Here is a 13207-nt window from a genome sequence, read left to right on the forward strand (position 1 = left end):
GGAAGAGCCCCCCCATATAGGGGTGGGGGCCCCCGGCCCCACCCAACACCCCACACACCACGCCGGAGTCGCCGCCGGCCCTGCCCCCTCCTACCCGGCGCCCCCCCGTTGCCGCCCCTCAGGCACCCGCCCGATGCGCTCGCCGCCATCCAGCTGCTCGGCCTCGTCGTCTCGGTCCCTCTCCTCCTCGTCTCGACGGTGGCGGTCGAGCTCCCCGCCGCCTCCGCCGCCTCGGCTGCGAGCCTTCACAGCTGCGCCCTCCTCCGCCACGTCGCCCTCGGCGCAGCTGCCGCCTCCGCCGCCGCCTCGGCCTTCGCCGTCGCGCGGCTCGCACACGGCGGCCGCCGCCTCGCCTCGCTCGGCGCCGGCACGGCACGCTGGCTCGGGCTCATGGCGAGCACTTGCGGCTGCCTCGCCGCGGCCGTTCTGGCGGAGCAGATTTGGGGCTCGTGCGCCACGCCCTCCTCCTCCTCCGCCGCCGCCGCCGCGCCGCCGGTTGCGACGGGCGAGCTTCTGCTCAACGGCCTCGTCGACTGGTGCCTCTTCTTCCTCCGCGGCCAGGCGGCGGCGCTCGCCGTCTTGATGGCGCAGCAGTCGTGCCCCGACCGGTCGAGCCGCTCGACGGCCGCCTAATGAATAGTTAATTAATAGTTAATGAGTAGTCAACTATTAATTAGGTCGAGCCGCTCGACGGCCGCCGGGCAGCAGCGATCGCGGAGGCTCGGGATCGGGCTGGCGGCGCTGCTCCCCGCCCTGGCCGAGGTGGCGGGCGCCGTCGACCCGCAGCGCGTACAGCTGATGATGAGCTTCGCGTGCCGGCCGACGCCGCGGGTGAAGGTGCTGGTCCACGCCTCGCTCAACGTGCTCTACGCGCTGGCCATCATCCTCTCCCTCGGCCTCATGCGCCTCGCCCCGACGCCGGCCGCCGCAGGTCCGCCCTCGGATCTGCCAGAGGGGGGGATGTCGGAGGGGATCGCCGCTGCCACGGCGCCTCGTGGCGACGGCAGCGGCGGAGTGGCCAGCCGTGGCGACGCCGCAGGGGGCGGCTGCCGCACCTCGTCTCCTTGCGCGGCTGCGCCTGAGGTCGGGGCGCCGGGCGCCGAGGGGGCCGTGCGCGCGGCGGCGGTCTCGACGACGCCCTCGACGGCCGACGTTTTGGCGCCGCTGCAGGCGCCGCGAGCGACCGCTCAACCTACCGCCGCTGCCCCGCCAAAGTTCCTCCGCCCCACAGCGCGGCTCGGCCACACCGTGCCCGTGCCCGCCGCCGCCTCGTCGCCAACCCGGGCGTTGGGCATGCCGCTGCTGCGTGGCGACTCCCACTTTGAGGCGGAGATAGAAGGCACCGGCGGCGGCGGCGGCGGCGGCGGCGGCGGCGGCGGCGGCGGCGGCGGGGGCGACGGCGGTGAGTGCAGCGATTGCGACGAGCCGCTCTGTGACCAGCTTCACCGCCACCGCCTCCGGCTGTCGTCGCTCCTGCTCGCGGCGCTGGCATCGGCCTTGCTCGCTTTCTCGATCGAGGTGGAGGGCCTTGTCCGCTCCAGGGGCGAGGCGGCGCGCCCCCCCTCGGGCGTGCAGGTCGAGCTGCTGCTCCTCGCGCGGCTCGTCGACTGCTCGATCGGCACCCTCCTCGCGCTCGTCTTTGCGCCGCAGCTGCTGCCCCGCACGCCCGCCGCGCTCGCGAGGGTGCGCTCCGCCATGCGGTCTGTGCGCGCTTTTCCGTCGACGTGGGCGATTGCGCGAGGTGACAGCTCCGCCCGGCTCGACGAGGATCAGCGGCGGCGCCAGTGAGTCGGTGGGTGCCTTTTTGTGCGCGATCTGTTGATCTAGGGATCTCAGGATTCTTTTGTGCGTACGGCTCTAAGGGTGAGCCGTGACTTGTATCTTTTCTTTAAGATCAGTGTGTGTCGGTGACAATGTCAGGCACCTGCGAGCGCCGGAGGGGTACACGCACACCGGTCACACGCACATGCGGGACCCGAGATCTCATAAACCTCCACCTCCCGCGGGTTCACGTTCGCAGGGGTGGCAAATAGGACGGCAATACGGCTTTACACAGAGCCTGGCGCCCTTTCGCGCTTCTATCACTCGGCCCCGGCGCCCACGCCTCGATCTTCTTGGGCAGCAGCTGGTTGGACAGGTCCTCTCCGTGGCCTAGGCAGCTGCTCTCGCCCTTGCCCCACGTGAAGACGGTGCTGTCGGCGGAAAGGGCGAGGCTACGCTGCCACCCAGCCGACACAGCGACGACGCGCTGCCCCGCCAAGGCCTCGATCTTCTTCACGGCAGCTGCTGCAGTTGCTCGTCGCCGTGGCCCAGCATGCCAAAGGTTCCAAAGCCCCAGCTCCAGACGGCGCCGTTGGCGGCGAGGGCGAGGCTGTGCTGACCTCCAGCCGACACAGCGACGACGCGCTGGCCATCAAAAGCCTCGATCTTCCTGAGCAGCAGCTGGTTCTGCAGACTGCCGTGGCCCAGCGCGCCCAAGCCTCCCTGACCCCAGCTCCAGACGGCGCCGTCGGCGGTGATGGCGAGGCTGTGGGAGTCTCCAGCCGACACGGCGATGACACTCCGGCCAGCAAAGGCCTCGACCTTCTTCGGCAGCAGCTGTAGCTGCGTGTCGCCGTGGCCCAACCGGCCGTCGTCTCCACTGCCCCAGCTCCAGACACAGCTCCGTCGGCGGTGATGGCGAGGCTGTGGCTGCCTCCAGCAGACACGTGCGGTGTGAGTGTGTGCGTGTCATGCGGCTACAGCAGATAACCGTCGGTGTCCGTCTGTATTATTATTAACAACGAAGGCGCTCTCAAAAAAGAATTTTCCGGGGGCTTTTACAAGGATCGGGCTCGCACACGCACGATTCACACGGCACGCAAGGCGCAGACGACGGCGCGCGAAAAGTCTTCTATCTTTTCTTTCCTAGTATTTTTCACGATTCCACGGGAGATGGCTTGCTAAGCGGTCATTGTCTTGGTGTCCATGCAAGGCGCGCGATACACATGTACCGTTGATCTGCTCGATTTAAACACACGCAACTTCACACGATATCGTATAAGACATGTACATGTGCCCCATTCACACTTTGTGTGTGTGGAAACGTTTATCTTTGTTTCCTCACCTTGGCTCAAAATGGCGGGATCTCCGCGGCTACCCTCGGCGCCTCCTCCTCGATGACAATGGTCACCGCAGGCTTCGCAGCAAAATTGACCGCCATGCCGAGCTCGTCCGCCAGAACCTCGAGGAAGAGCGGCATGAGGGCCGCGCCGCATATTTGCTCCGCGGTCGGCGCGACGGCTCCGTCCTGCACGATGGTCGCCCGCGCTGAGCGGCCGCCGAGGTCCTCCATCGTCGTCTGCTGGAGAGTGATGCTCACTCCTCCCTCCTCAAGGCTGCGAGACAGCGATGCCACCACGGCGTCCTCGACTGCGTCCAAGTCGAGCAGCGGGGCGGGTGGTGGCGACGGCGGCGACGGCGAGGATGATAGCGTTTCCCCGCTCGGTGAACAGTGGTGTCCCAAGGGCCTGATGCGAGATCCTTTTCTGCTGTACCACCCGCCCAGCGACCGGTTTGTGCTGCTCTGGACGACGGGATGGGCGGCGACGACGATCGGATTTGCAACCTCCGACGATCTCGTCCATTGGAGCGCGCAGCGCGCCATCGAGGTGACGCGCGGGCTGGCCGACCCGATCGTCACGTGGGCGCCCGAAGCCGTCTTCGACCCTGATAGCGGTGAGACCTCGTCTCCAGCTTCCTAAGAGCACCTTCACAGACGCTCCACCGTTAACAGGACAGACCATGATCTTCTGGAGCTCGAGCACGGGTCGCTTGGAAGCGCCAGGGGTGTGGCGGGCGCTGAGCAGCGTCTCTTGAAGCCTCCCGGTGTGAAAAGGCAGCATCGAATGGTCGAATCTGGAGCCGACAAAGGGGCGGCTAACAGCAGACGAGAAGAAGGTGCGTCTCGCCCTCGGGTGTTGGAGGGGGTGGTGCGTTCAGCTCACAGCTGCCCTCTGTTCGAACAGGAGCGGCAGAAGGCGTACCGAAACGCGAGTCAGTCCTACTGGCAGACGCCCAAGCGCATCTACTATACCCTTACCGCCGACTTTGAGAGCTTCACGCCGGCACGGCTCCTCTTTGACTCTGGCTACTCAACCATCGACGCCACCGTCCTTCGCAGCGAGGGCCACCACCGCATGGAGTGTTGAGCAAAGGAGGGGAGGGCGCCTCTTCATGGCATCCCGGCGTGATAGGGCGATACTATATGGCGTACCGCGCAAAGGTGGGCGACGCCGTCTCGCTCTACACGGCCGAGGCCAGCGACATGACCGGGCCGTGCGTGCCCTCGCCCCGAGTGTAGCGCTCCCCCGCATGTATCTCTGTTTCCCTCTGCTGGTGGCAATCCGCGAGTTCTCAGGCGGACTAAATGCGAGCGTATAATGTGGATATTGACCGCGTTTGCTTGCGCTGCGCAGATACCGGACGATTGGCAACCTCAGTGCGCTGGTGCCGGTGCCCACCGAGGGGCCGAGCTTGGTGCGGACTGTGGTGGCTGCTGCTTCACCTCTTGGCCGGTGCAAAGCGACGTGTTGCGAAATAGGTTGAGTGGGGCGGCTGCTTCTACATCTACCACGACATGTACGAGGACGGCCGCTATGGCGTGCTCTTGGCGCCGAGCATGCACAAACCATGGGAGTGCGACGGGTGCCGTGAACAGCGCCTGACTAACGTCGCGGTCTCTGTGAGCATAGGCACGGGCCATGGCGAACAGAGGAGGGACTTCACGTGCCAGACCTGACGCGACACGCGACGGTGATCCACATGCCGCGAGCCCGCGCAAGCGCGCTGCTCGGGCGCGCCGAGGCGGCTGGGAGGGGGAGAGAGGAGGACCAAAGGTGGCGCAAGAAAATAAGAAAGTAGAACGGTCAAGCTATGGTGGAGACAGACGCACATACAGAGAGTGCGGTCAGTAAAGTCTCTCTCTCTCTCTCTCTCTCTCTCTCTCTCTCTCTCTCTCTCTCTCTCTCTCTCTCTCCTGCCAGGCGGTCATCGGCGGCTTGAATCAATGTCCGCAGGGGGCTTAGGGGACCCCTAGGGTTCTGAGGGCCGGATTTTTTGAAGACCTTTTAAAAGAAACGAGGAGGTTTGGGGGCTCAAGAGATTGCAGGCACGGGGGGTCCCTCGTTTAAGACCGTTTAAGAAAATCGGCCTCGCCGGCATGCGTCGCTGGGTTTCGCGCCGTTTTCTCCAATACTGCCGTTATTAGGCACAAACCCGCCTCTGAAGTGTGAAGACACATCTGTAAGAGTCTGGTGCACTGGCAGGAGCCATACTCGCATAGGGGACGCGTGCTAGCTGACTGTAGCCAGCTTCCCGGCCTCCGGCGTGTCTACCGGGAGCCTCCCGGACCATCGACCTCCCGCACCGTTTAAGCGTTTAAGACCGTTTGAGGAATTGGCGGCCCAGCAGCTCTTAAAACCGGCCTAGGCCGGTTTTAAGCCGTTTAAGCCGCAGGCGCCCCAGGGCCCACCCTTTTAAGCCTAGGGGTCCCCTAAGGCAGGGGGGGAGGGGGGGGGGGGGGCAAAAGTGAACTCAAAGCGCTCCTTCCGAAACAATGAACATTATTAAAACTGTGCTCTGCACACCGTGGCGCGAGCGAAGCTTCAGAACTGGCTTCAGCGGAAACGGGAAAGAACACTCAGATCTCGTGCGACATGCTTCAAATGTCCGTCGTGCGTCGATCGTCCTCGACCTGTCAGCTGGACTTCAACCCCCCCCCCCCCTTCTCACTCCCGCGACCACACCTCGATCTTCTTCGGCAGCAGCTGGTTCAACAGGTCCTCTCCGTGGCCTAGGCGGGCGTCTTCGCCCTCGCCACAGCTCCACACAGCGCCATCGGCGGTGAGGGCGAGGCTGTGGACTTCCCCTGCCGATACAGCCGCGACGCGCCGCCCCGCAAATGCCTCCACCTTCTTCGGCAGCGACTGGTTCAGCTGATTGCCGTGGCCCAGCTGGCCACAACGCCCCATGCCCCAGCTCCAGACGGCGCCATCGGCGGTGATTGCCATGCTGTGGCGATCTCCAGCCGACACAGCCACGACGCGCTGGCCAGCGAAGGCCTCGACCTTCTTCGGCAGCAGCTGGTACTGCTCGTCGCCGTGGCCCAGCTGGCCATAGGGTCCCCAGCCCCAGCTCCAGACGCTGCCGTCGGCGGTGAGGGCGATGCTATGGTCTGCTCCCGCCGACACGGCGACGGCCCGCTGATCAGCGAAGGCCTCGATCTTCTTGGGCAGCAGCTGGTGCTGCTCGTCGCCGTGGCCCAGCTTGCCAAAGGCTCCCCAGCCCCAGCTCCAAGCGGCGCCGTCAGCGGTGAGGGCGAGGCTGTGCTGACCTCCAGCCGAGACAGCGACGACACGCCGCCCAGCAAAGGCCTCGATCTTCTTGGGCAGCAGATGGTTCTGCGTGTCGCCGTGGCCCAACTCGCCCGAGTCTGCATCGCCCCAGCTGCAGACGCTGCCGTCGGCGGTGATGGCGAGGCTGTGCACGCCTCCAGCCGACACAGCGACGACGCGCCGCCCAGCAAAGGCCTCGATCTTCTTCGGCTGCCACTGGTGCTCCTCGTCGCCGTGTCCCAGCTGGCCCTGCCAGCCGCAGCCCCAAGACCAAAGGGCGCCGTCCGCGGAGAGAGCGAGGCTGAAAAGTCCTGACGTCGCCACACCAACCGCGCGCTCGCCTCCGAGGAGCGACGGGAGACGGGTTGGCGTCTTCAGCTGCAGCACGCCCTCGCCGTGGCCGAGAAGGCCTGGATCGCCGTGGCCGAGAGGGCCTGGCAGCTCCACCTCTTCGTCCTCCTCGTCCTCCTCGCCCTCCTCGTCCTCCGCTGACAAGCGGCGCCATCCTCCATTGCCGCACGACGAGAGCCGCCCCTCGCCGTCGATGAAGATGCTGTGCCGTGCGCCTGCCGCCAGCCTCGCGGGCGGGTTGGACTCGCACAGCAGCGCAGCGAAGCACAGCCACCGCACGGCGCAGCTCTCGCCCTCTGGCTGCGCAGGCAGCTCGTAGCCGCGCTCTTGCGCCCAAAGGCGGATTCCCTCCACCGCAAGCGAGGCGTGGAAGAGAAGCGAGACGGCCGCGACGCGAGCGATGTCGACGGGGCTGTAGAAGTGAGAGAGGGCGCGGACGAGGAGCTCCGTGGGGAGGTCGAGGAGGCGGGTGGGCGGCGGCGTGTCTGGCGAGGGAGCGGCGGTGGAGGCGGAGGCGAGGCGGCGCGAGCGGCGCGGCGGGGCAGACATCGCGAAGAAAAGAATTTCACCCCGGCTTCGTGCGTTATTTTTTGCGACACACATTTCCGCAGTTTCGAAACACCTGCGGACGCACGCTTTTCTTCTTCTCACATTTTTCCAACAACCGCACAGAGAGTTGTGCCATCGACGGAATGCTCGCAACGTGGCTATTCGCTGCGCTGCCAGCCTCCTACCTGCCGGGCTACAAGGGCCTCTTCACTCGAGACGGCGATCTCATCCGCGACTTGGATAAATACGTCCGCTCGGGTCAGCCGTGCTTCTCGCAGCTGCAGAACGAGGTGAAGAACCCGTTTGCATATGCCAAGACGAGGTACGGCAAAGAACCCAAGTTTGTTTACCACTATACCGACAATGAGAGCCTCAGGAAGATCTTGAAGTCTGGCGAAATCCTGCCGAGCCTCGAGCAGGATGGAGATGCGAAAATGGGCGACGGCGTTTACATGACCACAATCCCTGAGTGGGCGAGCAAGAAGGTCATCCTCCGCAACAACTATGACGGTGCTGCGCTCAAGGACGAGTACAGCCGCCGCGCAGAGGCTTTCATCCGCATCCCATTCGAGGATCTGGACAATTACTTGGCCTGGGCGGATGGAGAGTTTCAGACTGACAAGCGCAGCGTCTTTTGCATCGGCGGCGCCCGCCCGTTGCGGCTGCGCTGGCGGCGTGGCAAGCTGACCTCGATCAAGGTGTACAAGTACGCATTCAGCGTTCACTGAGCACGTCGCGCGCGCTCGCGCTGCTCATCCTCCGGTACACTGTATAACGGTCCCATTCCGCCTCACGTTCACCCGCACCTCCCGCCCGTTGAAGAATTTCGCCTGGCAGGAAGCCGTCGCCTGCGCCTTGTGTGCCTTTCTTTCTCGCGTGCAGTCTGGTGTTTTTCTTTTTTGCTGTCCGCATCTGCGAGCGGGTTCTTTACCAGGTTGCAACCCCTGTTCCGCACTGTGCTGTGAACGCTGCTGGTTGCCGCCGGTTGAGCAGCACCCCGTCCCCATCCTGGGGTTGTTGGTTGCTGCCCCAGGTCCCGCACTATGTAGGTGCACTGCTTCAGCAGCGTACACCTCGATCCTGTACCGTGTTTGTTATATAAACCCCCCCAATGAACACACCAGTGAGGGAGGGCGAGCGCACCGTGATATCCTCGTCGGCATCCGCGCGGGGGCGCCCTTCTGCTGGCCCCTGGCGGCCCGCCACGTAGGTGCGACGTGTCGCCGAAACATCGGTTCAAAACGACGTTCACAGCGCCAATTCGGCCCCAGCTCTTCGGCTCGCTCCCCTCGCCGGTGGCGTCGACATAAGCCTGGGGCTTCAACCCGGCCCGCGCGGGAGTTTGGTGTGGCTCGGCGGCTACAAGCGCAAGTGGGCAAACGCTTCCTTCTGGGCCTCCGAGCTGAATCGCGACAACTGGGGGTGGCGAATAGTGAGCGGCACTTGTGGCGGCCACGCCTTCAAGCTGGGGCGGGGCGGCTTTCGCAAGTGCGAGGAGCTCGAGATGGAGGTGCGGATGTCTAGCGCCACGTTTGAGGTCGGAAATTGGACCTTCACCGCGCTTGGAAACCACGTGTACAACCGTCTCTACGGCCCGCACCACCGCTTGGACCTGGAGATCAATGCGAAGGGCGACGCGGCAGCCCGCTATTCTCCGCACGGCATCATCGGGCAGTCCTTCGCCCATCGGGAACCACGCAACGGCTCCGTCGATCACTATCCTGACGCGGGCGACTTTACGACCTCGGCTATGGCCGAAGGGGCCATCGAGGGCGAGGCCTCAGCTTACGAGGTTGCAACGGCGCACGCGACTCACTTTGCCTTCTCGCGGTTCGACTCGAACGTACAGGCTGTGTATCCCGAATCACAACGAGCGGGGGAGATCATCGATGCAGCGGCCGCAGAGTGAGTGGCAGACTGGTAATGGTTCGTGCTCTCTCTGTTCCTTGAGTTGGCGATGAGAAAGGTTTTTCGCGTGCGGACTACTGGGCCTGCGGAGGCGTGGGCTGCCGCACGCTCGGCGAGCTGCGCGACTGCGTCGACGCGAGGCAGGCAGGCAGGTGAAAGCAGCGCAAGGCAGAAAGAAGAAAGGCTGTGCGTGAAGGCTTTGGGTGGGGGACCGGCTCACGATCCGGACCACCGATGCTGCGTGTGGCACTAGTGCACGACAGCACGTGACCCGAGTGTGCCACGCGCGAGGTGTCTCAGCAGGATCCAGCTCACTGTGTGCATGACTCAATCCTCGGTGACTAGAGATCAAGGAATGCAACTTAAAATGCACAAAATTGCGTGGTGTGTGTGCACTGCGTTTTGCTTCTTTTCTGCCCATGCAAACAACCCACGCCAGGCCGGGGCCGTCTCTCCCAGCAACCACACGCGCCTAGTCGCGTGGTGGGCAGAGGCGAGAGATGCACACTGCAGTGCAACACGTGTCCCAGCGACCGGCGCGCGATCTCCACCTCGACGCTCGAGCGCCTCTGCGCGGGTGCGCCCGAAGAAGCTGCAGACCTCCATCGATGCGAGCCCAGCGCCTCGAACCCAGAAAACGAGAGTGCACACGCACACCCGCACCAGAGTCGCCCGCTCTCCCGGCGCACTGTCACGAAAGTGTCAGCTCCCGCCGCGTGCCTCGATAGTGGCAGCAAAGTGGAGCAGCTCCTCCTCGCTGTCGCTGCGGCTCGCGCCCGAGCAGTGAAAGGAGCACGCGCTGCTCGCGCGGGGCCCCTCGGCCGGCTGCGCCGCGAGTCGCGCCTCGAGCAGCGCCACGCCCCGCGCGAGGCAGGCCTGGCTCTCCCTGACCTGTGCGAGCAGCGCCATCACGTCGCCATCCGAGGACGAGGGTCGCAATGGCGGCGGGTCGAGCGCCGCGGCAGCGGCGACCCTCGACAGCGCCTCGCCTCGCACGGGCGGCTGTGCCGCCCCCTCCTCTGCAGTCTCCGAGATGGCGCTCACCGTCGAATGCGTCGGCGCCGGGGCGCCGTGCAGCGAGCTGAAGGTGCTGGAGCGCACCACCGTGACGGCGGGCGCGGCGGGGGTCGGAGGTATCCTTGGAAGGCACGGCGTGGTCTGGCTCGCACGCGGCGGGGCCCGGACCAGCAGCCGGCCGGGCGCGAGCGCCTCGGAGCGCGAGGCCTGCTTGAAGACGCCGATGCACCGCTTGTGCGCCGCCGGAGGGCCGAGACCGCCGGCGGCGCTCCGTCCCGAGTGCCGCAGTTCTGCCTTGTCGTTCCACCGGATCTGCTCCCGGTGGAATTCGCGGTCCGACGAGCGCAGGCGGCGCCGCTCCGGCGTGGCGAGGCGGCTGCCGGTGGGCGGCGCGCGGCTGCCGGCGGCGCCGAGGCTGAGCACGCCGTGCTCCGCGAGCCACTCGACGTCGAGGTCGGGGAAGATATGGTGGCAGTACTCGAAGAAGGTGATGCCGCCCGAGCGGCTCTCATCGAGCAGGCGGAAGAGGCGGCGTGCCTGCGAGGGACAGTGGAGGTGAGGGGCGGTGGGGGCGAGAGGGGCGGTGGAGGCGAGAGGGGAGGTGGAGGCGAGAGGGGCGGTGGGGGCGAGAGGGGCGGTGGAGGCGAGAGGGGAGGTGGAGGCGAGAGGGGCGGTGGAGGCGAGAGGGGCGGTGGAGGCGAGAGGGCGAATGCGACGTCGGGTCGAGAGCGGCGGAGATCGGGGCCAGTGTGCGTGAGGCCAGCCTCGCTCGCCTCAGAGGGTGAGTGATCCAGGCCGAGGTCCTCGCAAAAGCGGCGGAACTCGAGGTAGTCGAGGTAGCCCGAGCCGTGCGTGTCCGCCTCCTCGAACAGCACCTGAATGCCCGCGAGCGAGATGTTGCGGTCGATGCACTTGCGCTGCACCTGCAGCAGGCCAGCTCGGGTACATTCGTCCGTTGCTCGGTGGTCTCGGGTGCGCTCTAGGGGTAGTCTCGCCGCTGCACCTGCAGCACGAACTGCATCATCTCGCGCTCCTCCCAGGCCATCGAGAAGTTGTTGCCGACGATGGCGAGCGGCATCGCGAGCAGGATGATGCCCGTGATGATGGCCAGCGAGCAGACAACCTTGCCGAGGTGGCTCTCGGGCGAGACGTCGCCGTAACCCACCGTCGTGAAGGTGACGATCATGCACCTGCTCACACCCGCATCCGTGAGGAGACGCTGTTCACACCACAGACGGCCGGCGTCGGTGACGACAATGCACCAGATCGCCTCGCCGAGGTCGTTGAAGGGCGTCTCGCCCGCCGGCGCCGTCCGGTTGTCGTTGGCCGGGACGACGACCAGCTCGATCCGCTCGAGATAGTAGATGACGGCGCCGAAGAAGAAGGCGCCGATGAGCAGGAATGTGAGAGGCACGAGCAGCGCGCGCATGGAGAGCGAGATCGCGCGGAAGATGACCGTGGTGTCGGGGTTGAGCCTCGCAATCTTGAGGATCCGGACCACGCGGAAGCAGCGCAGCACCTCGCTCAGGACCTGCAGTGGGGGTGGTGGTGGCGGCGGCGGCGGCGTGGCGGTGGTGGCGGTGGAGCGGTGGGGATGGTGGTGGTGGCGGCGGCGTGGTCTCTCGCCACCACGGCGCATTCCTCTCTCGGCTCTCTCTCTCTCTCTCTCTCTCTCTCTCTCTCTCTCTCTCTCTCTCTCTCTCTCTCTCTCTCTCTCTCTCTCTCTCTCTCTCTCTCTCGCTCGCTCGCTCGCTCGCTCGCTCGCTCGCTCGCTCGCTCGCTCCCTCCCTCCCTCGCTCCCTCCCTCCCTCCCTCCCTCCCTCCCTCCCTCCCTCCCTCCCTCCCTCCCTCCCTCCCTCCCTCCCTCCCTCCCTCTCTCTCTCTCTCTCTCTGTCTGTCTGTCTGTCTGTCGCAACCTGCAGCACGTTGTCCGAGTCCCCAAGATGGTTGGCGCACTGGTTGACATGTGAGCTGCCCGCGGCGAGGTCGAGCGTCAGCACGACATAGTCGGGCACGACCGACACCACGTCAACCCACCAGTACGCAGAGAGGCACATCTCGCCCACAGACCGCTTTGAGATGGTCCGCAAGATCAGCTCGACGGTGAAGGCGCCCGTTAGAGCCCAGCCGGTCAGCCAGAGCGCACAGTCGTCCAGGCTGCGCAGCCCGAATGAGTTTGTCTCGAGCAGCATCATCACCACCTGCGCAAAGATGGCCAGCGTCGCCGCCAGCGAGAAGAGGAAGGCGCCGAGCGACGACTGCCAGTCCTCGAGGAATAGCTGGAGGTGGAGCCGCCAGTCGCGGCTGTGCTTGGCGTACCGCGCCCAGGCGTAGTGCCGCGCTGCGGGCTGATAGTACTCCAAGTCGATGCGGTCGCCGCTCTGTAAGGACTCGCGCAGCCGGAGCGTGCTCGCCCGCCTCGTCTCGCCGGGCGCCTGCAGCGGCGAGCGCCGCCACTTGTAGGTGAAGGAGCCGTACGCGGCGACGCACGGCTCGCCTTTGGCTGCCGAACTCAACACGCGCCCTGATAGTCGTCCGCTGGGCGTGGCGTGGGCGAGCTCGACCATATGTGAGGAGCTCCTTCCCCGCTTATTGGACGGTGCAACTTCAGCTGTTTTAGGGTCTCGAGGCCTCGAGGTTGATGCCCCGATCCACTGTTTTCTAAGAGCGTCCCGCTCCCCGAGCCCGAGTCCCTTCCAGCTACCGACGCGATTCTCAATGGCACGTCCGCCGCCTTCCGGAGGACCTCACGGACCCCATTCCCGAACCCGCCGAACGACTCGAACGGCAGCAGCTGCACGTCAACGTCCTTATCTTCCCTCCCTGGCGTAGCGATAGTCCCCACCATAGGACGGTATGCGGCGGTCGCCGCCCACCACCCTGCCCCCCCTGGTATGCCAGCGCCCGGTCCCTTGCCCTCTCTCGCCCTTGCTCTTCCTCTCCCCCTTCATCCATGCCGCTCCCCCCGTACCCCTCCCCCTCCCCCTCCACCTCTCGTCCTCCCCTCC

General features: G+C 65.6%; 3 protein-coding genes across 3 annotated transcripts in view; 2 read left to right on the forward strand and 1 right to left on the reverse strand.

The window, feature by feature from the left end:
• The window catches only part of EMIHUDRAFT_227798 (hypothetical protein), a gene marked incomplete at both ends in the record, with an annotated part of 3134 nt that extends 1346 nt beyond the window's left edge, over positions 1–1788 (forward strand). Inside the window, 5 exons of the mRNA XM_005787423.1 lie at positions 123–204; positions 562–608; positions 720–931; positions 1171–1214; positions 1441–1788. Of these exons, the coding sequence (XP_005787480.1) occupies positions 123–204; positions 562–608; positions 720–931; positions 1171–1214; positions 1441–1788 (733 nt within the window). The remainder of the gene's footprint in view (positions 1–122; positions 205–561; positions 609–719; positions 932–1170; positions 1215–1440) is intronic.
• A 1995-nt stretch (positions 1789–3783) lies between these two features.
• Positions 3784–4190, forward strand: EMIHUDRAFT_227800 (hypothetical protein; the record flags this gene model as incomplete). The annotated part of the gene is made up of 3 exons (XM_005787424.1): positions 3784–3808; positions 3878–3939; positions 4008–4190. 3 exons carry the CDS (start codon positions 3784–3786, stop codon positions 4188–4190), a joined length of 270 nt encoding a protein of 89 aa, XP_005787481.1.
• Positions 4191–9524: 5334 nt separating this feature from the next.
• EMIHUDRAFT_455390 (hypothetical protein) lies at positions 9525–12787 on the reverse strand. Its single transcript, XM_005787425.1, has 6 exons — positions 12116–12787; positions 11462–11730; positions 11203–11389; positions 10916–11122; positions 10623–10706; positions 9525–10511 (listed from the first exon to the last, which is right to left on the reverse strand). Exons 1-6 carry the CDS (start codon positions 12764–12766, stop codon positions 9885–9887), a joined length of 2025 nt encoding a protein of 674 aa, XP_005787482.1. The 5' UTR covers positions 12767–12787; the 3' UTR covers positions 9525–9884.
• Between the last annotated feature and the right edge of the window lie 420 nt (positions 12788–13207).

Source organism: Emiliania huxleyi, assembly GCF_000372725.1.
Source record: "Emiliania huxleyi CCMP1516 chromosome Unknown EMIHUscaffold_142, whole genome shotgun sequence".
NCBI lineage: Eukaryota > Haptophyta > Isochrysidales > Noelaerhabdaceae > Emiliania > Emiliania huxleyi.